The sequence below is a fragment of the Halichoerus grypus genome, chromosome 4 (genome assembly GCF_964656455.1).
Source record: "Halichoerus grypus chromosome 4, mHalGry1.hap1.1, whole genome shotgun sequence".
Taxonomy (NCBI): domain Eukaryota; kingdom Metazoa; phylum Chordata; class Mammalia; order Carnivora; family Phocidae; genus Halichoerus; species Halichoerus grypus.
The window spans coordinates 39124385-39149285 of NC_135715.1; the positions used below are offsets into that span (position 1 = coordinate 39124385).

The 24901-nt window shown below is 35.3% G+C and overlaps 1 protein-coding gene across 9 annotated transcripts in view; it reads left to right on the forward strand.

The window, feature by feature from the left end:
- PCDH9 (protocadherin 9) overlaps positions 1-24901 on the forward strand; it is a 925839-nt gene that overhangs the window by 587217 nt on the left and 313721 nt on the right. For 6 of the 9 annotated variants that reach the window (XM_078070271.1, XM_078070279.1, XM_078070273.1 and 3 more), the window contains one exon: positions 6846-7047. In XM_078070271.1, the coding sequence (XP_077926397.1) occupies positions 6846-7047 (202 nt within the window). The remainder of the gene's footprint in view (positions 1-6845; positions 7048-24901) is intronic. The other 3 variants (XM_078070276.1, XM_078070277.1, XM_078070278.1) reach the window with 1 other exon arrangement.

Here is a 24901-nt window from a genome sequence, read left to right on the forward strand (position 1 = left end):
AAGATTTTTTTTTTTTTTTTTTTGACAGAGAGAGAGATAACGAGAGCAGGAACACAAGCAGGGGGAGTGGGAGAGGGAGAAGCAGGCTTCCTGCCGAGCAGGGAGCCCGATGCGGGACTCGATCCTAGGACCCTGGGATCATGACCTGAGCCGAAGGCAGACGCTTAACGACTGAGCCACCCAGGCGCCCGGAAATCATATTTTAAAAGCTGCTGGCCAAAAACATCATCAGAACTGATAGAAACTAACTTAATGAAATTTGACTTTTTAGGAAGTTGTGGGATATAGTTTTTGTCTTGTTCACCATTTTATTCTTAGCAGCTAGAATGGTGTCTAGCATAGAGTGGGTGCTCAACAATTATTTATTATGGAAGAATGAGCAGTGCTTCCTGTTGAAAGTCGGAAAATGAGGGTTCTGGTTTCCCCTGCAACCTACATAGACAGGTCCCTTTACTTTATTTCCTCATCCAAAAAAAAAAAAAAAAAAAAGAATAGATGGAAAATCTCTAAGTAATTTGCAGCTAAGATAAATAAAGTCTACATTAGCAGACCCATTTTATCATATGTACTCCCAATAAAAAGGAGAGGAGAATGACTCAGTTTGCCAATTATAAATCATAAAATGACTCATTTTAAAATAATTCTGTACTCAAACATTTCATTTATCACCAGTCAAAAAAGTTCCTTATGATTTTGTCCTTCAAAACTATTCCTTGTTTTTGATAATGGGCTCATTTTAGTCATAATTACTAGTAATTTTCATAAGTCGTAAATCCCAAAATCTTTTCTTGATTTACCACGTTGGACCTCGTCTCTCAAATAAGAATGAAAAAGAATGAAAAAAACACTAATATTACCGTCCCTTAGTTGAGCCTACAAGTATTGGGCAATAGCAAATTAAACTTATCACGACAAGATTGCTTTTGGGGTCCCATTTACCTTACTTTCTAATTTACCAGGAGTCTCACTCAATTCTGGATTTTATTAAGAGGATAAATGTGCAATGATTTTAGATGACAAGAAGCTGTTGAGGAACTTCCTATTGGATTGAATCAGTAGTTTTTGTTGAAAATGTGTTCTTTTGTCATTGTGTAGCCACACCCCAGCGGACTCTTAAGTGAAGGGTGGGTGATGGTCTGGCAAGGCTGAAGAAAAGACCCGGACAGTAATCAAGATGTAGAATTATTGGGGGGAACTTACACACAGGGAGTCTAGGAGCAGCAGACAGGACAAAGCATCCCCTGCTAAAATCTACATGCAGCAAGCTTTTATAATGTAGCAACTAGCCTAGCAATTATCTGCACCCACTCCTTCCTTGCATGGCCGGAACATTCCAAGGATAGTGAGGCCTGCCATCCGGACATTCTTTGTTACAAAAGAGAAGCTCCAGGTTGGTGGCCCCCGGGGCCCCCTGACCTTGAACACTGAACATATTTCTCTACATATTCTGCTTGGTGGGAATATAGAGGGAGGATGGGATCTGTACATTCTCAAGATAGTGACTAATGGGGGCATTCAGGGTATGTTTTTACAAACCAGTCATCCAGCACGTACCGTACCATCATTTAAAAATTCCTCTTCTCAGAGCTTGGAACCTAAGACTATCCTCATAACTGTTATTTTTAAAATGTCAATTAAAATATGTTCTCTTAAAAATAAGAAAGGTCAAAATGTTTCCAATTAATATTATTAGAAATGTTTGTATTAAACTGCAGTTTCCAGTCTCCAGTTTTCTTTTAACCCTCTTTGGGTGATTTCCTTTGCTACTGTGAGAGAAGATATATAAGAAAATATTATTTCAAGTAAATAAAAAGCGTATATTCATTGGATTTAATGCTGAGGTAAAGCAAAAACAAGTTCACATGCACCATTTTTGGTTTTTACTTCATCATAAGTAATTTCTGGCAGTTTGTGTTTGTGTGTGTATGTATACTGTTCAGGGATCAGATAGATGAATGATACATCAATATTTCTTACATGTGGTTAAAAGAACTAAATCAGTTAGGAATATTTCCTTGAAAAGATATTTAAGGAATTCTGCACAAATGAAACCATATTTAAATAATTCTAAAGCACTTTTTTTTTCTATTTCCACAATATCAATGTATAATTTTAGAGAGAATAATTATTTTAAGTGTCAGTTATTAACTAGTAAACTTGCTTATTTGTCTTGTAATAATTGGCTTAGTATGCCAAATTCATGTTGTTATTTTGTGATTTGAGAAGAGAAGAATTTTTAACTGCAATGATTAAAAATCTTAGGTAGAGAAAATAAAGAATGGAAGTTAGAATAGCAGAGCATGGATAGTAAAATTATTTGGCATTCCTTAGGTCAAGAGAAAGCCCACCTCCTATCTACTAGACTTTTTCTGTTCCCGATGAAGGGGAATACGTAAATATTAGGATGTGTTTTACTATTGCCAAGATAATCCAGACAAATTTTAGTGTGGTCAAAATAATGACATTTTAAAATACCATATTCCGTGACCAGACAATACCACTTTAAACAGTGTACCCATCGTCAGATCTTAGCTTATACATATTCACACACAAAAACACGTTAACAAAATGTAATTCAACTAAGTAAAATCTTTACTAACCTGATTTTTACACTTACCAATAGATTATATTTTCAATATCAGGAAACATTAATAAAACGTTAAGTATTGTGATTTGTTCAATTGTGTGATGTATAATTTATTAATTAAATACCTGTTAGTTTAGGCATGTCACTCATTTCTACATTTTTGCTCTTTTATGCAAAGACCCAGTGAACTTGATTATGAAATCTTTGCACATGGCAACCCCTGGAGGTTAGTGGGACTGGGATTGTAGACTTGAATGTGAGTCATCCATTGGTGAATAATATTCTGTACCAGTAAAAAACACACAAAAGAAGCATTCAAGCGATGATTGAGATTTCTTAGGTGACTCAGGGTTCTTTTAGTGACTCTTGAAGAACAGCGCCCAATACAGGAACATGTCTATCTTCCCTGAGCTTCTTGAATTTTCCCTCTCTTTCCTTTCTACTAACCTGCAGGAAAAAATATTGTAAAAGTGTTTGGTGATGTTTCTTAAATTAAACCAGTGTGGCATCTCCCGACTTGCAGCATCCTGAACCTATATTTGTATGCATGGCCTTTTATGCTTGTGGAGAGTACAGAATTTCTGATGAAAGTTTCGCATGGTTAGAATTCATATCAGCAGCCCTGAGATAAAATAACATGAAGCAGGTAGTTACTGGTTCCCATCTTATTCCTTCTCAGGGCAGCCAGGGACCTAGAGCTAACTTGTTAGTGATAAATCAGATAAACAAATGTGACAGTCAAACCGTTAACAAGGCATAGCCAATAATAATAATAATGTTTACCATGGGAGAAAACGGAATGGGTAAGAGAGAGATTTTAGGAAAACAAAAGTGCAAAGGCTTTGGAAAGTCTGAAGTAGTCTCATGATAACATATGTTGTCCCGATTCAGTCAGGCAGGGCTTGACTGTATTTATAAAACAAATTGGGTATATTTCCATGGGGATAACCCAGAAGCAACATTCCCAGAGGCAGTAAGAAATCTTATCCCTCTTTCTCTCTTCAAATATGCAAACAACTATAGGTTTCTTGAAAGGATAATGGGAAAACCTTCACTTTCTCAGAGGAGAAATCATGTATTCTAAACTGTCCATCTTCATCTGCTGCTCCCACCAAAAACAGCTTCCCCTCAGAAAGGCTCTGAGCTGACATGATCTACAGGCACTTTGGGAGACATGCCAAGACTATGGGGTCCGGCAGTTCTCTTACAAAAGAATAATACTTTTTTTTTTTTTTTTTTTTCCCGGTATAAAGGAATCACATCTTTTTTTTTTTTTTTTTTTTTAATTTTATTTATTTGAGAGAGAGTGAGAGTGAGAGAGATCACCGAGGGAGAGGGAGAAGCAGGCTCCCTGTGGATCAGGACCCTGAGATCATGACCTGAGCTGAAGGCAGATGCTTAAAGGACTGAGCCACCCAGGTGCCCCAGGAATCACATCCTTAAAAGTAGCTAAACATTGATAGCCCTGGAGGATAAAAGAGGATATGTAGCTGTAAATTTCAAGAATGATAACTACCTTTTATTGAGTACCTACTATATGTCAAATTTTATACACCAACAACGCTTCTTATTTTATCTGCTTGAGCCTTATAACACTTCTCTGGTGGAGGCACTATCTTCTCCATTTTACAAAGCCAGGAACTCACTCAAAGACATAAAGTCACTTGCCCTGGGCCAGTCTCTGCAGAGCAAGGGCTCCTAGCCAAGAGGTCTGGTTCGGGCTTCCTCACCTGGTGTTCTTCTGTAAAATCTGAACAAGTCTGTTGAATCCTTGCTGACACCTCCAACTTCCGTTTCTTAACACTTCATGGATCCTCGTTTTCCTGCATTTCAATTTCTTAGAATTCTTTCCTTATATCTACCTTGATATTTCAGACTTGCATCAGTCATTACAATGATAAATTAAAGATGGATTTGCTTGATCAATTTGCTTCATACCATAGTATCCGTGTTCCAGATCTTAGTCCGTATGCCCCACCACCCCAACCTCCTATTAGACTGATAAACTGTGCACAGTTTTGCCACTTAAAACTTAAACATCTTTGAGTCAAATTAATTAGGAAATAGTTCCATAAACCACCATAGTTAAAGCATTGTACCACTCTAATTTATACTGTCTTACTGCAAATAAATTACATCAGATTTCTATCTTTGCTTATTCTCACTTATAAAGTGGTAAGGGAATATCATAGTATAATATGTGTGAGATTGAATCTAATTAGTTGTATTTGAAACAGTTTTGAAAAAAATAGTTGTCTTATTCTCTGTGAAATCATAGTGCCAGGCTATGTACCAGTAGGTGCTCAAGGAATGCTAGTTCTAATGGCCGTTCTGTGAGAACTGCTGGGTTCAAGTGTTACTGGGGCTGCAGATTCACAGTTCTTAGGAGAAAAAAATATATAGTAATTAAAGCAATATTAATTATGCTTAGAAGAATCATGGATGCAAATTTTCCTTTTTTCTTCTATCTTTGGAACGCACACTTTATAATGGCTTATGGGCCTCTGGAAATGATTTATAAAGATTGAAGAGTAATCTGTCCCATTGTCTTTCTCTTGTAATTGACTTCTTTTTCACTCATCTGAGTTAAAACTAAGAGGTATTCCTCCAGAGATAATACCAAAGATACTTTAATCACCGAAACTTCAGACTTTTTAAGTAGGCGAGTGACTTTAAAAGCTATGTTTGACTGTCATGTATAATGGGCAGCCTGGTCACCGATAATAATGCTGTGTTTATCACAAAAGGATACTGATGAAACAAGGGCATATTGAAACAGAAACAGAAACAAAAAATAGTTATATTACTGGTTTTCTCTAACATGAGAGAGGAAATGCTGTAGTAAATAAAAATGGTAGCATTTTCCTTTCTATACAAGGAGAAATACATTTCAGATATTAATGTTCAAGTTTGGCTTGCATATTGTGGAGCACTCACCTAGGCACGTTTCAAAATCTATCGAGGGGAGAATGAGATAGTTGTGCATGAAGGTGAAGTGTGCTACAATAGACTCAATTAGCACCATTTATGATTATCGTTTATGTGGTGTCGGCATCAGTTCATTAAAAATGTACTGAACTATCAAATCATTTCACACAGGTCATTGAACAGCAATAAAGTGGTATCAGCTCTTCTCCATTATGACTCTGAGCTGGATTTGAACCAGTGACTCATAGGAAATAGGCTATGTTCTATTGTCGATAAAAATGCATTTATGGTGTGGCAGTATATCTATCTATAGCATTTTGTGTCTAACTGCATTATTTTTTTCTTTGGAATGGATATAATCTATAAATTGCCCCTCGGCAAAACACACAAGTTTTAGGTATTATAAAGTGATTATACATTATGCATTTATACTTTATATACTTTATTATTTATATATTCATAATTTTGTTAAATATAAGTAAAAGTGGTCACATGTGACAAGATATTGAAAGGTCTTTTGACTGTTAAAGCCGAATGAAAATTAGGTGCAGTGAGACATACAGCACAAATTTACTACTCTCATATAATTCCATAAGTCATAAATCTCCACCCCACACAGCTGTAAATATTCTCATATCTCATGGATTACATCAGCTAAAAGAACATTTACCAAGAGTACTAAGCAGCAATCTGTGCTGAAATGCATACTTTTATTTTATTGAAACACTAAAATTTATTGAAGTACCCATACACATATTTTAGATCACTTCTAATAGTGACATTGTACAAATAGATGCCAAAATAATACTCCAAACATCTTTCTCCTGGGATGTTCTATAACCAATGAATGGTAGTAATATCTGAGCCAGTGGGCAATAATGAGTTCTTTGCAAAAAGCACCTTAAAATCATTAAGTAAACAAAATGCCTGTTCATTCAAAAGAAATGGAATGTCATATTATCTATGTATTTATTCAGATCTATGGAACCAATATTTGCATATTTCTGCTTATTTCAAGTTTTTTCTTTAAACCGCTGACAGCTAGTATATTCTTATTTGCCTTTCTTGCTATAATTTTCAACGGTTTACCATTAGTGTCTTTTTTGTTCTTCAATTAAACAAGACTGAATTTCCTTCTTGTATTTTTGCAAGTTAGACATGATATAGTAAATAGCAAATGATAAATTTCGTTCCTAGCTTTGTTCCAAGTTTTATCTGTTTTGCTTTTACATTGTATCACGTGTTGAAAGTTGTTTTGATGTTGCATTCCACCGTGCCCTTTTTATCTGGGAGGAGTGTTAATCGCCCTGTCCTGTGATCTTCTTTGTAGTCGCAGCGCCGCGTTACGTTTCACCTCCCCGATGGCTCCCAGGAAAGCTGCAGTGACAGTGGTCTAGGAGACCACGAGCCGGTGGGTAGTGCCACCCTGATCTCACACCCTCTTCCTCTGGTTCAGCCACAGGACGAATTCTACGACCAGGCCTCTCCGGACAAGAGGACCGAAGCAGATGGCAACTCTGACCCCAACTCTGGTGAGTCCCCTTAAGAACTGTGACCACTGGGAGTTCTGGTTTTCTGTTGTGTGCACTTGAGTTCTAACAGTGATTTGGGGGAGCAAGTAAATGGACATTCGGTTGGTTTTTGCTGGCTTTCTTGTTACCGTATTCAAAATATCATCAAGTCTACTGTGCTTGTTGTTCCGTGGAATGATGTTCTCCAATGAAGACTTAAAAAAAAAAAAGATAAAGTAGTTGATTAAAATAAGTGCGAAGAGGGGTGATAGTGATTTTGGGGTTTTACTTTCTTTGTCTGTTTCAATTTTGGATATGTTACCAATGCATTGAACAAGTGGAATGAGTGAGATAGAATTAGCAAAAAAATCTTTATTCTACACAGATCTACACCCCACCTTAGAAATCATTACCCGTTCAAAGTAAGCCCTGTGAGGGTACTTCTTTCTTTGCCTTTGGAGGAAATTTTGGGCAAGGACTATACCTTTTTTGGTGTTGCTATTACTTTTTTTTAAAATCCCTGATGAGTTCACTTTTATTAAAAAGTTAAAAATCTAATTCAATAATTATGTCCTGTCCAGAGTAATGACCATGATTTCTACTTGATTTAAATTCAAACTGTTTTCTAACTCATCTTGAACCTGCATCAAACTGGTCACCTACAGTGAGAAATGGGGATAGGGTGAATTGTCCCTAATTTTCTAAACTACTTCTCTTCTACTGCTGTAGACATTAAGATGCCTCTGGCAATTCTGTGGTTGAACTAAAAGACCAAGAGGAGGTAAAAAGCACAGAAAGGCTTTCTTAAATCATCCTGTTGTGAGAATCCAGAATTGGTGTTCTCTGACTTCCAGGATTTTAAGCTGCCTCTTTGTTTCCAGGGCTGTGGTGGGGAATCTTTTGTATGTATTACCCCTCCTCTCCCTGAAGCTGGCATCCATTTCTGCAGGTTTCTCTGGTAAATGACTTTCTTCTCATTGGCATGTCTAGTTACATTGGCATCTTCTTTCTGCTGAGGTTTCTCCCTACTCCAGCCAATATTTTAGGAAGATTTAAGTAGATTGCACACCAGCTCTGCTTCTTGACCTTTCTTTCATGTTCTGTATCTTTGGCTCATAAGGAAAACATCTTTTTACTTCACATATCCAGAAGGGCAGGCCATATGCAAAGAGGAGACTTCTCATTACACAGCATTTGGGAGAGTGGGCCCACTGTCCTCAGATTTCTTGGTTTTGATTAGTCTAAGCACTACTGAATCTAAGTGGTTCCACTGAATTATCCTTTCCTGGACTTGTGTGAAGAGGTCAGGTGGGTAGGAGAGCTTTTTTCTAAACTAATTTCCAGGTTTCCAACTTCCCCCTCTTCAGTTTTAAAACATCTCTTATTGTCATTAAGCTGAGAGTATGAAACTGGTTCTTGGCCTCCTCTTCCCCATATGGGAATGGTTGGATTCTCTTGTCTTTGGGCTTCAGCTAAAACTAAGACAGAAAGACTCCCATTTTAAGAAAATAGTTTTAGGTCTTGTCTATACAGTTCACCAGAGTTGTTGTTGTTGTTTGTTTGTTTTTCACAGAAGTAAAAGGAAAAAGGGGGGGAAAATGTACACAGAAGTATGGTTAACCTAAGTTGCCTTAGGCCAGAACTTTATCCAAAATGTGTAGCTACCCCCTCAATGCCTTCTTAGTCCAGGGCAGTAGCACTGAGTGAGCTGCCAAATGGGAGAAGTTAGAAGAGATTCTAAAGCCAAAAATAAAAGGCCCTTTTGAAATAGCTTCAAGAGGTCCCCAGAGTTTTTACCAATCTAATCACACGGAAAAAGAGCCCCAAGGGATGACACACCCTTGCACACTCAACATTCAACCCAACACAGTGACTTCACCCACGAGAATCATGGTCAATAAAATGTGTTAAATTTCTCCTTGGTGGAGACAGCATCCTTATTCATCATTAAGAAAGAGGGAAAATAGGCAGATAAGGAAAGGAGGCGCCTTGAGGGGCCCTGGAGGCCAACTATACTTTTGACATTTAACAGGACTTAAAATTTTAACCTCCTCTGTCAGGACAGAATTAATTGTCTAGGGCAGAATTAATTAGAATAGCCTAGAAATATTAAGAGATTCATAGCTAAATGGTAATTCATATTAGGATAGTATTATGATATATTATCTTAAGATTCCACAGTCACATTTTTGTAATTAACTTTGAGGAATTCGTGAAGTGAGGTATAGCATAATTGACGCAGTATTCTTCACTAGTAATAATCTTGCTATTCAGACCTAGACTGTATCCTTTGACTTCATTGGGGTTTTCTGTCTGTGGTGTGATAATTCTTTTTTTTTTTTTTTTTTAAAGATTTTATTTTATTTATTTGACAGAGAGAGAGAGACAGCTAGAGAGGGAACACAGCAGGGGGAAAGGGAGGGGGAGAAGCAGGCTCCCGGCCGAGCAGAGAGCCCGATGCGGGGCTCGATCCCAGGACCCTGGGATCATGACCTGAGCCAAAGGCAGACGCTTAACGACTGAGCCATCCAGGCGCCCCTGTGGTGTGATAATTCTTGAAGAGCCAAGATTTTATAGTAACCATGCTATATCCATATAAATCATGAATGTCAGTATTACCTGTACAATTATTAAGTATTGAATCTGTATGGATTCCTATTTTTTAAAATATTATGCTTCTCAATAAAAAATCTTTAAAGAGGGGCACCTGGGTGGCTCAGTCGTTAAGCGTCTGCCTTCGGCTCAGGTCATGATCCCAGGGTCCTGGGATCGAGCCCCATATCGGGCTCCCTGCTCAGTGGGAAGCCTGCTTCTCCCTCTCCCACTCCCCCTGCTTGTGTTCCCTCGCTCGTTGTCTCTCTCTGTCAAATAAATAAATAAAATCTTTAAAAAAAAAAAAATCTTTAAAGATTAGTAGTAATTCCATAGTAACATTTTCATTATACTTTTTAAAAAGAAATTAATAAAAAGAGTATCTTATGGGGGAGTTTTTGGAAACATTAGGCTTTAATATAGGGTCTTGCTTCTACACACACACACACACACACACACACACACAGTGGCATTGATCTACAATATTCTTCTTTACTTCCAAACTTCTGGGTTGTTGGCATCATAACTTTTATATTTTATCAAACGTATGAATTTTGAAAAAAAATTAGGAAAGTATGAAGGTTTTTACATGCAATCCCAAAAATAAAGTTTGTAAATTATGCTATAATTGATGGTTTTTATAAATAATATTATGTAAAATCTACAGTAGTCTTTATTGTATCAGATGTGACTCATGCCAATGATTTAGATATGCTGGACATACAACTTTTTTTTTCTTTCATTTTAAAAAAAGAAAACTTGAATCCCCATTTCCCTAGTGTGACAGAAACTTCACTTTTCTCCCCTCTCAATTTTACATGGTCTACATCATGCCAAAAAGAATTGAAATATTCTGGTCCCTTGGTCATCTGCCCACTTACATGTCTACTGAGATGCCCCTTGTTTGATTGGGTCCACATGTGGCTCAAATGATACTGCCTTCAACCCAGCCTTCCTGGCCCCTTCATAGCTACTATCATTGCCCTCATGCAAATGAAAGTGGGCAAAGGAGTTTGTGCAGGCTCACTCCGTGGTACCAGATGCATGGTGAGTTTATCACTCTAGGATCTTCCTGCTTCCCTGGACTCTGCCATGGAATCTAGCCTCAGGACTCTGTAATCCCAATCCACTAGGTTTCTCTTGAGGTCTGCCCAACAAGCACCAAGTAGAGTCTCTCCCCGCCATTTCTATTTCTTTCATCCCTTTCCTTCCCAGCAGGGCTGAGTAAATGCTTTTAATGTCTGGAGTCGGAGATCCCCACTGTATTTCTTGATAGTTTTTCACAAAGACACAATTCCTCCAACTTTTTTTTTCTTTTCTTTTTTTTTCTCTAGTCGCAATTGAAAAAATAATCAGTGTGGTAGGTTTAGAACTTCGAAAAATAACAGAATGCCTTTTACCATTCTCTACCCTGTCTCATCCTCATCTATGCAATGAATTTAAAGCCAATACCTGTTTGAAAAGGCTGGGGTAGGTAAAGGGATATATACAAGCAGAAAAAAATATATATATTAATACTTCAAAATTATTTTCATAAATAATTGTGTAAAATGATATTTGTGTTTATTGCTAAAATAATTACAGAGCATGCTGTTAAATTATATGGTGAGTGAATATAAAAGTGATAAACATAAGAAATTATTCCTTTTTAATGAAGCAGTTTTAAAAATCTTATGATTAAGAACTTCAACCCATTAGTCATTGATTACCACATGAAATCCAATTCTCATAGGAAATCCAAGATATATACTTGCTTAGTATATTAATTTATAAAATGAACTGGTGCCCTAGAAACTTCTAGTGATGACCAGTAAGTTTGTTTATTTTTTCAGTATCATAAAAATTTTTTAAGACAATTGTGGACATATGAGTATGTGTTGGGTTTTAAATGATATTAAGAATTACTTATTTTGTTAGATGTGATAATGGTGTTGTAGTTTTATTAAGAGAAAACCCTTTACTGGTAGTGATGGATTTTGAAGAATTTACAGAAACAGCAATATAAAGTCTGGAATTTGTTTTAATGATACTCCAGCAAAATACTAATAATGATGATAATGGTGATAGTAATGATGGGAATAAATTAAACAATGAAATGTTAGTGGTTGTTGAGGTTGGATAATGGATATATAGAGCCTTATTATACTGTTGTTCCTGTTTTTTCATATGTTTTAAAATTCTCAAAATGCAAAGTTTATTTTAAGTATATAGTGGGAGGCTGATATAAAACTCAGAACCAATATATGAAATATCCAAGTTCTTCCTTTTTCTATTAATTGTTTTTAACCAAAGATATGGTTTATTATACAAAAGTATAGCCAGATGGTTGTGTATATAGCAAGCATATTTTATACATTGAAGTATATTTCAAATGGTGAAATTGCAATTAAACAGAGATTTTCAGTAATTACATTTGTATTTGGAAGACTAGAATGTAAATTGGCACTTGCCTCCATTAAAGACCTTTTGAGTAAAATAAAGTCTTTGAAAAGTTCTCTTTAGAATTTAGCAATAAAATCATTCAGCAGAAACCTCAGCCCTTCTCTGTTTGTATGACACCCAGGGGGAGTTTAAGGACAGGACATGACAAGTATCCTTTGGCAACCAAATAGATGGTGTCTCTATATTCTAGGCACATCTGAGTCTTAGAGCATACTTAGTCAGCTACCCCGCAAATAATACACTCACATGCAAAATGTCTTGTACTGAGTTTTGTCACCTTTTCCGCATATAGAGACTTAGACTATTCTCAAATAGCAGGGTAAATCATATTTCTTTAAGAAGTTAGCTCATTATTGTGATCATACACTCCATGTATAATTCAATAAAATCATTACTTCTAAGAAGATACTAAGGGGGATTTTCAGTAGAAGTTTGCTATTTTTAACAACTGTAACTAGACCGATGAAAGAATTTGACTAACTTAAAAGCAAACAAAAAGAATAATGTGATCAGATCAGGAACAACTTATTACCACTAATTTCGAATTAAGGCTTAATCTTGTACCATTGAGAATCATGAATAGAGTTATTTTTATATCTGGCATTTCTTTTAAATGTGATTTTAAAGGATTTTCTGCTGTTTAATCATGTGCAAAGTTGCAGATTATATTTATTTTTTTAAGCCCTGTCTGTTCCTATGCTTCTGCCTCTACCTGGACTGTATGTGAATCAGTTCGTGAACTTCTCACTAAGGATAATTTTGATACCTGAGGATATATATGGGTTATATTTATTCAGGTCTACTTATGAGTCAGGAATGCTAGTAAATGTTTTAATGTATTGTTTATGATCCCACACCAATATTACAAGTTAGATAGTATTATAAGTCACCTGAATTTCAGAAAATTTCAGTTATTTGTCTGAAACTACTTAACAGGTAGGTGAGGTAGACTATGAACTTAGGAGTGCCTGACTCCACAGCTTTTGCTCTTACTATTCAGAGAAACCACCTTCACTGTACATATGTTTTGCAGCAGAGTCATCGTTGGCATTGAGTTTGAAATTCTAGGGCACTAATGTTATATATATATATTACATGTACTGTATGTATACATATGTGTGTGTATATGTATACAGGTATATACATCTTCCAGCTGCCCTAAGCACCTCCTTCTGGGGCACCTGGGTGGCTCAGTTGGTTAAGTGTCCGACTCTTGATTTCCCCTCAGGTCATGATCTCAGGGTCGTGAGATCGAGCCCCGCATCAGGCTCTGCTCTGGCTGTGGAGCCTACTTAAGATTCTCTCCCTCTGCCCCTCCCCTCCCCTGGAGGTGAAAAAAAAAGCTCCTTCTCAGGCTGTTGGAGAAAACTCTCTATGCTTCTGGGCGGACTTTAGGGATCTGGTTCCCATAGAAGTGGGCTCACCTTTCAGCTCTCATAGCAGAGTTCTTATCAACACTAATCTTATTTTTTAAGAGAAAATTTGGGAAATTGAATCTTAAGAAGATGAGTTGGTTGAGTGGTCCACTAGTGAGGTGAACAACTTGTGAGAGATCTGTTCCTGCAGTTTTGTTTTTTTGTGTTTTTTTTTTGGCTTTGGGTTACTGGCAATTTCATCCTTAGTAGAACCCTGCAGACCATACAGTATAAAATATTTTTATACAGAGGCATTAAAAGGGAAGGCTTTGCCTATAGTTACATAGTTTGCGAGTCAAGAATAAAACTCACAAATTCCACCTTTTGCTTAGTGCTCTTTTCAGTGGAATAATTTTTCCTTTTCATGACACTTACACCTTTTCTTCTTCTTTTTTTTTCTCACACCTTTTCCTCAAAGAAAACCTGTATGATTTTTTGATTAACAATTGTCTCTCCCATGATCAGTAAGGACTATTTGCTCCCCTTTCTATTCTCTGTGCATGACAGCACCTGGCACAGAGGAGACCAGCAATGTGTGTTTGTGACCGAATGGATAAATCAATATTTCAAAAACTCATGAAACACAATCAGACAGATTAAAAGTGTTCTATCAAGATAAAAATGAACGAAAAAACAAAAGCTACGGAGAAGTGCACCATGTTAACTGTAGCTATCTTCAGTTTGGAACATTGACTTCTTTTTAATTGTCTCTATTTTCCACAACTTTAATAATGTATTCAAAATTATATTTTCATTTGGTGTGAGGTGACATAAATGGAAAGCACCTGATAGCTGAGAAAAAAATTCATTCTTAATACTACAAAATTTACATTAAAATACTCTTTCTGTCAGTTGTACATGCTAAGAAATATTGAGAATTTAAAATATCTGGGCATGAGAGACAGACTGTCATTTTGGGAAGAAAAAATAAACAAGTTAATTAAATAAAAAAGACTTTGAAAGATTCAGAAAAGATATATAAATCCAAATTTCAATCCTAAGAATTTGTGCTAATACTAACCTGCAGGAAAAAACAATCATTAACCATAATTTGCTTTGAGAATTAAACAGGAATTTGATTTTTTGGCACAGTATTGTATTAAATAATTTTATGAACTGTGCTTATAATTTTTCTAAGTAGCCTGGGTTAAGCTAATTATACAGACTCAAAGAAAATTGCTCAGAAGTTTTATATTGTCACCTGCTGTGTTCATTTCCCCATGGAATTTTCGTAATCAGTTCATGGTGAACCTACAATACTGGACCCTGAGTTAATGAATGTAGAGTTCCTTAGAGAATAGTATAGAGAAAGAGAAATCAATCCTACTGTGATTTCAGTTTAAAGGGGGAAAAAGGTACCAAAAACCAAGCAACTAAAATAATAATAATAGTAATAATAGTAATAATAATAATAATAATAATAATAATTTGATTACCCTTTTTATCCTGGGAGACTCTAATTTTTTTGCTTTATTAAATATATATTTCTAAATCTAACTTCAAAACTTATCTATTGTTATCTATTTTCACCTCAAAATCAGAGGGCAGAAAGGTTTCTGGAATAGAATCTTCTAAATTATAAACCAAATATTTATCTCCCCATCTCCCCTCTATCTACCTACTATCTGTGTTCTGTTGCTAATAATAACACTTAGTGCCTTATAGCAGCACACATTCATAAACTCACAGTATCTTTAAGAGTCTGAACATGGTTTGGCTCTGTTCTCTGTGTAGGGTCTCAAAAGCCGGCAATCAAGATGTCAGCCAGGTTACATTCTCATCTGCAGGCAAACCGTGGAAGAATTTAATAAGATTTTTCATACCGTTAGCAGAATTTATTTCCTTGCATTTGTTGGACTGAGCACCCCAGCATCTTTCTGGGCATCAGCTGAAGACTGCTCTCAGCTCCTAGAGGCCACCCTCAGCTGCTAGATACACATGCCTCCCAACATATCTACTTACTTCTTTAAAGCCAGTTGTAGAGACAGAGTCTCTAGAGTGAGTTTGTAGCAGCATAACATCTTATAGAACTTAACTTAATCACAGAAGTGACATTCTAGCACCATTGCCATATTCTATTGGTTAGAAGCAAGTCTCAGGTCCCGCCCACACTCCAGGGAAGGGGATACACACAGTTGTGAGTACCAGGAGGTGGGGACCCTGAAGGGCCACCCTAAAGTATGTCTGCCACAATCTATATAAGTCTTGGTCATATCTTCATGTTCAAAAGTTTTTGCTTAAGATCCTTTATTGACTTTTCCATGATTTACTTATTTATTAATTTATCTATTCATTCTGTAAATACTCCCGTAGAGGCTGCTGTGGTGCCAAGTACTATACTAGGTTCTAGGAATAGACATTAAAACCAAGACTTCCGGAGCTTACAAAAACCCTCTGATACCACCCTGGAAGAGCCAGAGTTCTTAATTTAGAGTTCCTTAGTCGGAGGAGAAGAAGCCTATGAATTGGTTTTTGGGAATCTGTGAAGTTCCTGAAATTGTTTTGCAATTTTCTTTTCTATGAGGTATATGCTATGAGCATTTATAAACTGTAAGAAGACCAAAAAAAAAGAAGAAAAAAGAAAGGAAACACTGATTTTTTTAGAAGATCCTGGATACCAGTATCTTCTAAATACCAGTGAACTATAATAAATGCTAATAGTAAGTGTATAAAAAAGTGGGTTTTAGCATATAATAAGTCTTAAATAAGTAATCAATAAAGATTCTTTTGATAAAAGTGATACTTTTATTTTTTTTTTAATTTCTTTTTAGGTAACTTGTACCTTTTTTTTTTTTACCTTAGAGAGAGAGAGCGAGAACATGCACACGTGCAGGAGCAGGGGGGAGGGGCAGAGAGAGAGGGAGAGAGAATCTTAAGCAGACTCCATGCTGAGCATGGAGCTTGACATGGGGCTTGATCCCAGGACCCTGAGATCACGACCTGAGCCAAAACCAAAAGTTGGACGCTCAACCAGCTCCACCACCCAGGTGCCCAGATAAAGTGATACATTCAAGAATTGACATTGGATGAATAGAAATTGTCTAAGTAAATAAAATGTTTGTGTGTGGGTGTGTGTGCATGTGTGCTAACACTCTCACCAGTGGGGGTTTCTTGGTGCTATGAAAGGTCATGGTGCTATGCAAGGTGCATGCTTGTGCAAGCAATGAATAGTTTATTATCTTTGGATCACATGCAAATATGATTAGCTCCACTACTTGGTCTTAGATTCCTAACCTCCAAAATGGGACTATTAATAATCTATAAAACTTTGGTCATAAAAATTACAGTTATTTGATATAGTTATTCACCTAGCACAGAATCTGAAACATAGTAGATACTCAATAAATGGTTGATATTAAATTATTCAAGTATGTGACAATAAATGAAACTGGATTGAGAAATAGGTTGGACCCAGATTTTGAATGATGGGAAGGATAGGATATGGCGGATAAGGGAAAAGACAGACTTGAGGGGCTTTTCAAGATTTTAGTTTGTGAGACATTGGAGAATTATGCAATTAAATCAATTAGAAAATATAAGAGAAAAACTCAGATTAGGAATTAATTTTTTCTTTAATTATAAAGTTTGAGCTGCTGGACAAAATAATCTAAGAGGTAGGAATAAAATTCTGCATTGGAAATTGGAAACTAACAAAATAGAAGGTGAATGAAATTCTTTGAGCAAATATGATTATGAGGAAAGAGAAGAAACCCAAAAAGAAATCATGACAAACCTTAACATTTAAGGCAGGCAAAGGTGAAGGTGGAGTGGAGTAAGGATATTCAAAAGCCTGGGGAGAAAGTACATGATATTTTTGGGAAGGCAATGTGGAATTGTTATTAAGAACAAAGACTGTGGAATCAAAATAATCTATGACCTAACTCACTGACCTCGGGGCCACAGGGCTATTGGCATTTAACACAGGCTCAGTTTACAGGTATCATTATATTTTATTGTTATTATCAATAGATAGTGAAAAGTGTAGAACAAACTAAACATGTATCTGATTATTTAGCAAAGTTTCCTATCAAGTTTTAAATATTACCATAGTGAATTCTGAAATGCAAAATTGTTACACATTTAAAGAAAGAAATAAAATTCTAAAAAAAACCCAAAAACGTTAGTGTCAGATTCTAAACACTTTATGCTTTGAATTCTTTTCATGTGACTTTTTCATATTTATCATATCTGATGGGTGATCTCAAAACATCACTATTTGCTAAAGATTGATAAAAATTATATAGTAAAGCGTATATATGCTCCAATATCTGCATTGTTTTACTTTAAAATGCTTATGTTCACTTTATTATTTTGAAGTATTTATTATTAATTATTCACAATACATTTTCTGTTTTATTACCATTTTTTTAATAGGTACAATGAAATGACTTTAAAATATTACCTAATGTAGTTAAAAGATGGCTGTAAAAGAGGCAAGGACATGAGCTTTCTCTGCTGGAAAGTTTGAGATCTCATCAATTTAAAGTATGACTTTAATTCCCCAATATAATGAGCTTTGAGTACTCATTTATTATAAATACTTAAAAGTTTTCAGTAATATTTTCTTGCATTTGAGCTAGTAAACCAGGTCACAAAGTGTTTAGTATTATAATAGAAAAAATCTGTAGTAACAATATGCCTCCTAGTGTAAAGTAAGGGTAATGTCAACTTTCATTGGTGTGGGGATGGAATCACATCTCCATAGCTGTATGCTGTCACATGAGTCATGCTTTAAGGACCCATAAGGAGAAATGGCAGTACTTAACCCTGGATGTGTGGTATGCCCTAGAGGTGAAATAACTATTATTTGTATGTCTGTGTATATAATAATTTGAGAGTGGTAGAAGTGATAGATAGAGATAAGCAAATCAGTAGTCGTATCTAAAAATAAGAAGCTTACTGATTTCATTAACTCTTAGAAGCATAAAATTGTTTTTATTTTTTAAGCTCAAAATAAAACCATCTCAGAAAACATGGAAATAATTACTAACTATAAAGGACATATACTCATAAAATCAAACTAGTATCTTATTTCATCTTTTTTTTTTTACCCATCCAGAGATTTAATTTTTTTTACATTTTTTTATTTTATTATGTTCTGTTAATCACCATACATTACATCATTAGTTTTTGATGTAGTGTTCCATGATTCATTGTTTGCATATAACACCCAGTGCTCCATTCAGTACGTGCCCTCTTTAATACCCATCAAATCATACAAATAAATAAAGAAATTGTCCATGAGGTTCTAAAACAATTTGAAATTTTTGACAAAATTATAAATGTTTGTCTGGAATGTCCCCAATTTACCTTAACACTATTTTGACACACATTTCTTCCAGTGGAATTATTCTGATTAGTGTGACTAACAAATACATATATGCCCAGATTTTAATTACCCTAACCCTAAAGTAAGTTTGCCAAATAAAATATAGGATGACCAGTTAAATTTGAATTTCATATAAACAATGACATTGGGGAGGGTCTGTGTATGTCCCAAATATAGCAATATTGCAATGTACCTTGTAATATTTAGGACTTACATAGACTAAAAATTATTTATTTATCTGATATTTAAATTTAATTTTTTTTAATTTTTTCTAAATCTGGTGACTTTACCCTAATGATGCACTATTTTAGTAAAATGGCTTTAAATGAATTAAATCATATAATTCAAATATTATGAGGATATCCCTGCTGTATATTTAATTGTAAATAAATTTCAAAGCAGTGATTAGTTGACCTTATATTAGAATTAGACATGTAACACTGCCCCATGTAAAAACATTATTTATTTACTTAAAAAAAAAAACAACACATCAGTTTCTGGTATAGTTATTTCTTGTCCAGAAAATAATCATATGTCAACATTAGAAGTTCAGCTTGTACTTAGATTCAACACTATAAATGCATTGTTCAATCATTGAATGATGATTTCTATGTTGGTCTTTTACTGTTGTTGCAAACAGAAATTCTGGTTAAAGTTTTTAATTCATGATTGTTTTGTTTGTTGTTTCTTTTGATACATATTTTACGATTCTTTATGTTTTCATTGGCTTTTACATGCTTTTTTTTTTTTTCTTTCAGTATCTAATCTATAGATTTTAGGATCTTACCACTTTCAGGAGAGAACCTCGTCAACATGGGAGGAGGAGGTGGAGAGAGAGGGAGAAGGGGAGAGACAGTGTTTAATTTGTTTCTGGAATTTTAAGGCTTTGCTTACATATCCTAGAAAATATATCCATCTAGAAAACACAAAATACTTTTTAAAGACCTTAAAAGAAAGACACTGAGGGGAAATGTGTTGTACTGGTCAACTGCTGTGGAGCTAGAAGACTGAGCACAAACCAGGCCAGCCAAAACACCTTGGCAAGTTACTCTTCCCCAGTGACACCTGTCACATGGGGTGAGCACCAGACTACTTCCCTATAGACTTACTGTATAGATTGCAATGGGTTAACACATGTAATTCACTTAGAATAGTTCTAGCTTCATGGTAAGTTTTCAATTATGTTAGTGTCAGTATAACAATTAAAGTCAAACTTAAATAGTTATGTAAGCAAACTCTTTGGCTTCAACTCTGTCCTCACAGCTAATACACGAGAAAAGAACCATGAGACCCATCTTCCCTAAATTCCAATTTCTTGCTGACCAGTTGAGGAAAGATAGGTATTTTTTTTTTAGTGTATCGTGAATCATCAATATAATGTCTTAGCTCTGCATTTTCACATATATAGAAAATTTTGTGTTTAAAAATTGTGATTTAACACATTTGAAATGTTACATAGATTTAATAAAAAAAGAGAGAGAGAGAGAGAGAGCTTTTGAATAATAATGTGGAGGAATTTGGCATTTCTGTAAGATCAACCCAAGCATCTACAAATAGATTTAACTGGTAAACACTTAGTTATATATGAGGAATATTAATGAAAATCTTACGATATTCCAGAATCCTTATCTTTACTAGAATTTGGGACCTTTACTAGATTTATTCCTAATTGGCCAGAAAACTCTTTATTTCTTTGCAATTAGTAATAACCTAATTCATAGTCAGATCTGCAAACAGGCAATATACTGTACTTTGGGCAAATTTACCATTTAATCTCTGCAAATCAACAGTGCAGTTAAAAATAACATAATAACAATTTCAATTTAAATGCTCATTGGAAGGAAGGAGTTAAACCATAAACTTCTTAAAGTGCAGGCACTGGTTTCATTGATTTTTTTTTTCTTGTTTTTGTGTTTTGATATGAACAGCTATTTTATCATTCCTCAGTGTTCAGGTGAAAAATGCTTTCACACTGGCATAAAATAAGAAAATTTGAACTGGTTTTTAAAATATTCCATGAAAGAAAAAAGAAATTGCTTTAGTTAAGGAAGGGTGTACATTATATTGTATTTTTTTATGATGCTAAGCACTCTATGACAATTGTGAAGCTGTATCTAGGGGCCAAAAATAGATGCAGGGGCCCCACAGAACAACACACTGAGTCTTAAGGAAGGTGCCATCCTGTCATAGGAAGAGTGGTGCCTCATTGGAATATTTTTCTCAAGGCCTCTCTTTATTCAGGAAATATATTTTTTAAAAGAAGTAAAAAAGGGTTCTTCATTTGGAAGAGGATATTGAGTTCTGATTTAAGCTCCTTAAGAAATAGCTATAGAATATTTAACAGTAACTCTTTAGTAATCTCTCCTAAGTCAGAACTATTGTGCAGTAGATTATGTTTTAAAAATCAGAAGTGCAGGTATTTTGAGCCAGAAATACCAATACTCCACGTACAGTAAAGTCTTGACGTAAGTGACAAGCAACATAAGAGAGAAGAGAAATTGGTCTATAGTCTATCAATTTTACATGATGCTAGCACAGTCGGAAGGCTTTTTAGTGCTTTAGTTTGTTGTTCAAAAAAGGTATTGAGTAGGAAGGTATTTTATGATCTGTAGGGCCCTAGGAATATGTGCTTCGGAATAAGGAAAATTGAGGTTGACATCCGCCCTGTACTTTCTAGTGATGTTGTGAACTCTCTCTCTCTTTCTCTCTGTCCCTGTTTCTCTATTTCTCAATCCCATTCTCTCTCCCTTTATCTCTCTTGTTCTTTCAGTCTTGCTCTCTTGCTCTCTGTCCCTTAAGATCATAATGTAACTGTTAAAGTATTAGAAATAATTTAAGCAAAGTGTCCTGAATAAGGTCTGGCAGATGTAATCAGAGCTCAAAAATGTCAGTAATATTTTTATGAGTGAGAAATGCTCTCTCTTTCCACACCTAGTCCTAACAATATGACATTTCTAATCAAATTTGAGTTAAACTGAAGACATAATCTGAGTAAATAAATGAGGAAAAACCTGTGGGATATTTCCATGAATCATGTGCTATGTGCCGGCATTTTTATGAACACAGGGAACTGAATTTTGACTGTTCAGACAACACTATTATCTACTTCATAGTTTTAAAAAAGAATTATAGTTTAATGATTTTTTTTCAAATATAAAGTCAGAGGAAAGGCAAGATGCATAATTTGCATAGTTTAGGTGGTTACTGAGTAGTTTTAAAATTCTCAAATGGTCAACTCTTCAAAATAATCTGCCAAATGTATATGGAAAGCATATATTTTCATAAAGAGTTTTTAAAACTGAAAACCCACTCTGTCTTCTGTTATGCTTATCTTCACACAATAAAAATATATAAATTATTGATTTAAGTCACTCTTAATATATATTTGAATTAGTAATAGTAACCCGTAGTGAAATAAAATTACTGTGGAAGAGATAAGGACAAGATAAAACATACACTTATGATATATATTTTTATGTTAACAAAAATGATAAATTGGCAATAATTTGTGTATTACACCAAAAATGCTATTGATACAGAAATCAAATTTTCTATTTCATTTGGAGTGTGTTTCTATATTCCTTATATCTTCAATTGCTTATTTATTTGGACCCCGAATGAATTGAGGCAGACATTCTGATTACTGTTAGAAAACCTGATACATGGCATGGATTTTCTCATTTTCCCTGAATTGTATGAGCACCTGGGATAATGTCTCCTTTCTCCATAGCTAAGTATTCCTTTCCTCTTTGATATTAGCTACAATGTGATCACACTCTTGCAACATTAGTGACACACACCCAAAGATCTCAGTACACACCACACCAAGTTGGAGGTCGCCATGGAGGGAAAAGGCAAAAGTAAAGGGAGACCTTGAGAGGAGACCTTGAGACCATTGTAAATTCCTTTGCTACTATTCAAGGTTATAGTCTATAGAGATCATCTTCTTTCTGTTTTCCTTACTGACAGTTATATTTTTCCTCTTCTCGTAATTCAAGATGCTAATTTTGCCCTACAACATTTTAATCTATTTCCCCACTATTTTAGGAACTGTTACTTCCTTTCTTGTCCTGTGGTGACATGGAGGTCGAGTGCGCCAGCACGCCTAAAGAGTCCCTCGGTTTGATTCTGGGCCTGAGTGTAGCTTAGGGTGTCTCCTGCTTGGAGTAGTTTGACAGAACTTTCTTCTATTAGCTTTAGGGTGAGGTTCAAACTCTGTCTATTCCCTTTGCCTCTTTCCTAGCACTATTAGTTTGGGGAATTGGAGGTTTGAATGAACAATGTGACTTCTCCTCTTATTACAAGTGGCTGGAACAAAATGGTAACTCTAATGCTGTCTCTCTGTACTAGTGAAGCAAAATGAAGGGCCTTTTTAAATATTAAAATTGTTTTTCACCCTCTAATGTTTATTCAGAAGAAATGTGTGAGATCGTAAATATGTGAGACTTTGTAATTATTAAAAAATCAGTATGGTGTCCTTAAAGTTTTAGACTTTAGCATGTTTTCCCCAGGCAGTAAGAGTAGCTTATGGAAATTACACAATAAATTAAAAGTTTAATCTTAAACTTAATGATACTCTGTAAACTCTATTATCAATTATCATAGATATCTAACTTACAGTTTTGCTGAAATTTTTTATTAGCTTTTATCTATCTGTTTACGTTTTGAAGGACAGATATACCACAAAATATGCAGTTATGAAATACCCTCTGATCCAGATTGTCCCCAAAGAAGCAAATTTCTTCCCTTTATACCTTATTCATTGGTTCATTCTTTCATTCAAATATTTTTCATTTGTTCCAAAATCTATTTATTGCAAAAATTTCATTTTTTATTTATTCACACAGTTGGCAAATTTTTTACTGAATCTTTATTTCTGTTGCAGGATGTTGAAGAAGCACATTTTAAAAATGTGCTATTGTTCATGTGCTTTCGTCTACTTAAGTAATGCTCATTTTATTCACACTTTCTATGGAAAAGAGGATTTTGTATAAAATATGGAATCACGTAATAATAAATAAGTTATGAAACAGTCTCAAAAATGATCAACTCCTTAACTGGAAGATTTCCTCAGTCATTTTAATTATGACTTAGGTGAATATTTATCAGGAAATTTTACTATCCAACATCTGGATCACCATTACAATGAAAGCAGAAAGAAGACCTGTTACTTCATCCTCCTTCCTACAGGGGCAAGCAGATTTTACTCCAGAATTCCAGTGCCCTTGCCTTCAGCATATTTTGCTGAGCACTTGTCGCCATCTAACTTATTTATGAGTTTGTATTAGAATGGAAGCTCCATGAGACGTTTTGGTCAGTGCTGTATCCCCAGTGCCTAGAGCGATGCCTACCACGTAGGGGGCACTTAATCAATGTGTTAAAAAAGCAATGAATGAATATGAAAAACGCTCACTGCAGTCGTATTGGGTATTCGACATACAGTAGGGAGGGAAATCTGTACATTTTTATTAACACGGATAGAAGCACAAAAAATGTTGCAGTGACCCTCTGTGCCAGAGGCAGTGAACCAGTCATTTGTTCTCACTGCCTGTCCTCCTAATTCTGATTATGCGTGGGAAAAATAAGTGAGTGGGTAAGCTCTAATCCCAAGAACCATTGATAGATGAAAGGGCTGCCTGCAGCTTAAAGAGCTGCATGAATGCTGAAGGCAGCCTTTTGATTTCCATTTCACTCCACCAAACTGCATTTTAGATCCTGCAAATCTTGGCAAACCCTCAAGGAGGTGGATGCCCCTGTTATCCAGAATAATGAATTGTACTTGAAAAAGTGAACTCAGCCAATGTTGCTGTTGGAAAAAAAAAAAAAAAAATGGCTCTAGCACATGATAAATGAATATTTCTACCCCACACTGAGAATTATAGGAGAAAAAAATGCAGTCATTTGAGACACACAAGACATTGTATAATATTGTCTTTGGATCGTCAAGTCTATTAAGATAATGTATGGAAAACATGTTTATTCATCTGGCAAAACATAAATAAATAAAAACTGTTAAATAAGTAATCAGAGTGCCAGTTCTGCTGAATAGTCTGTCATGTGGACACTTCATTTACTGTTTAGCTGAAGGCTGAACAGG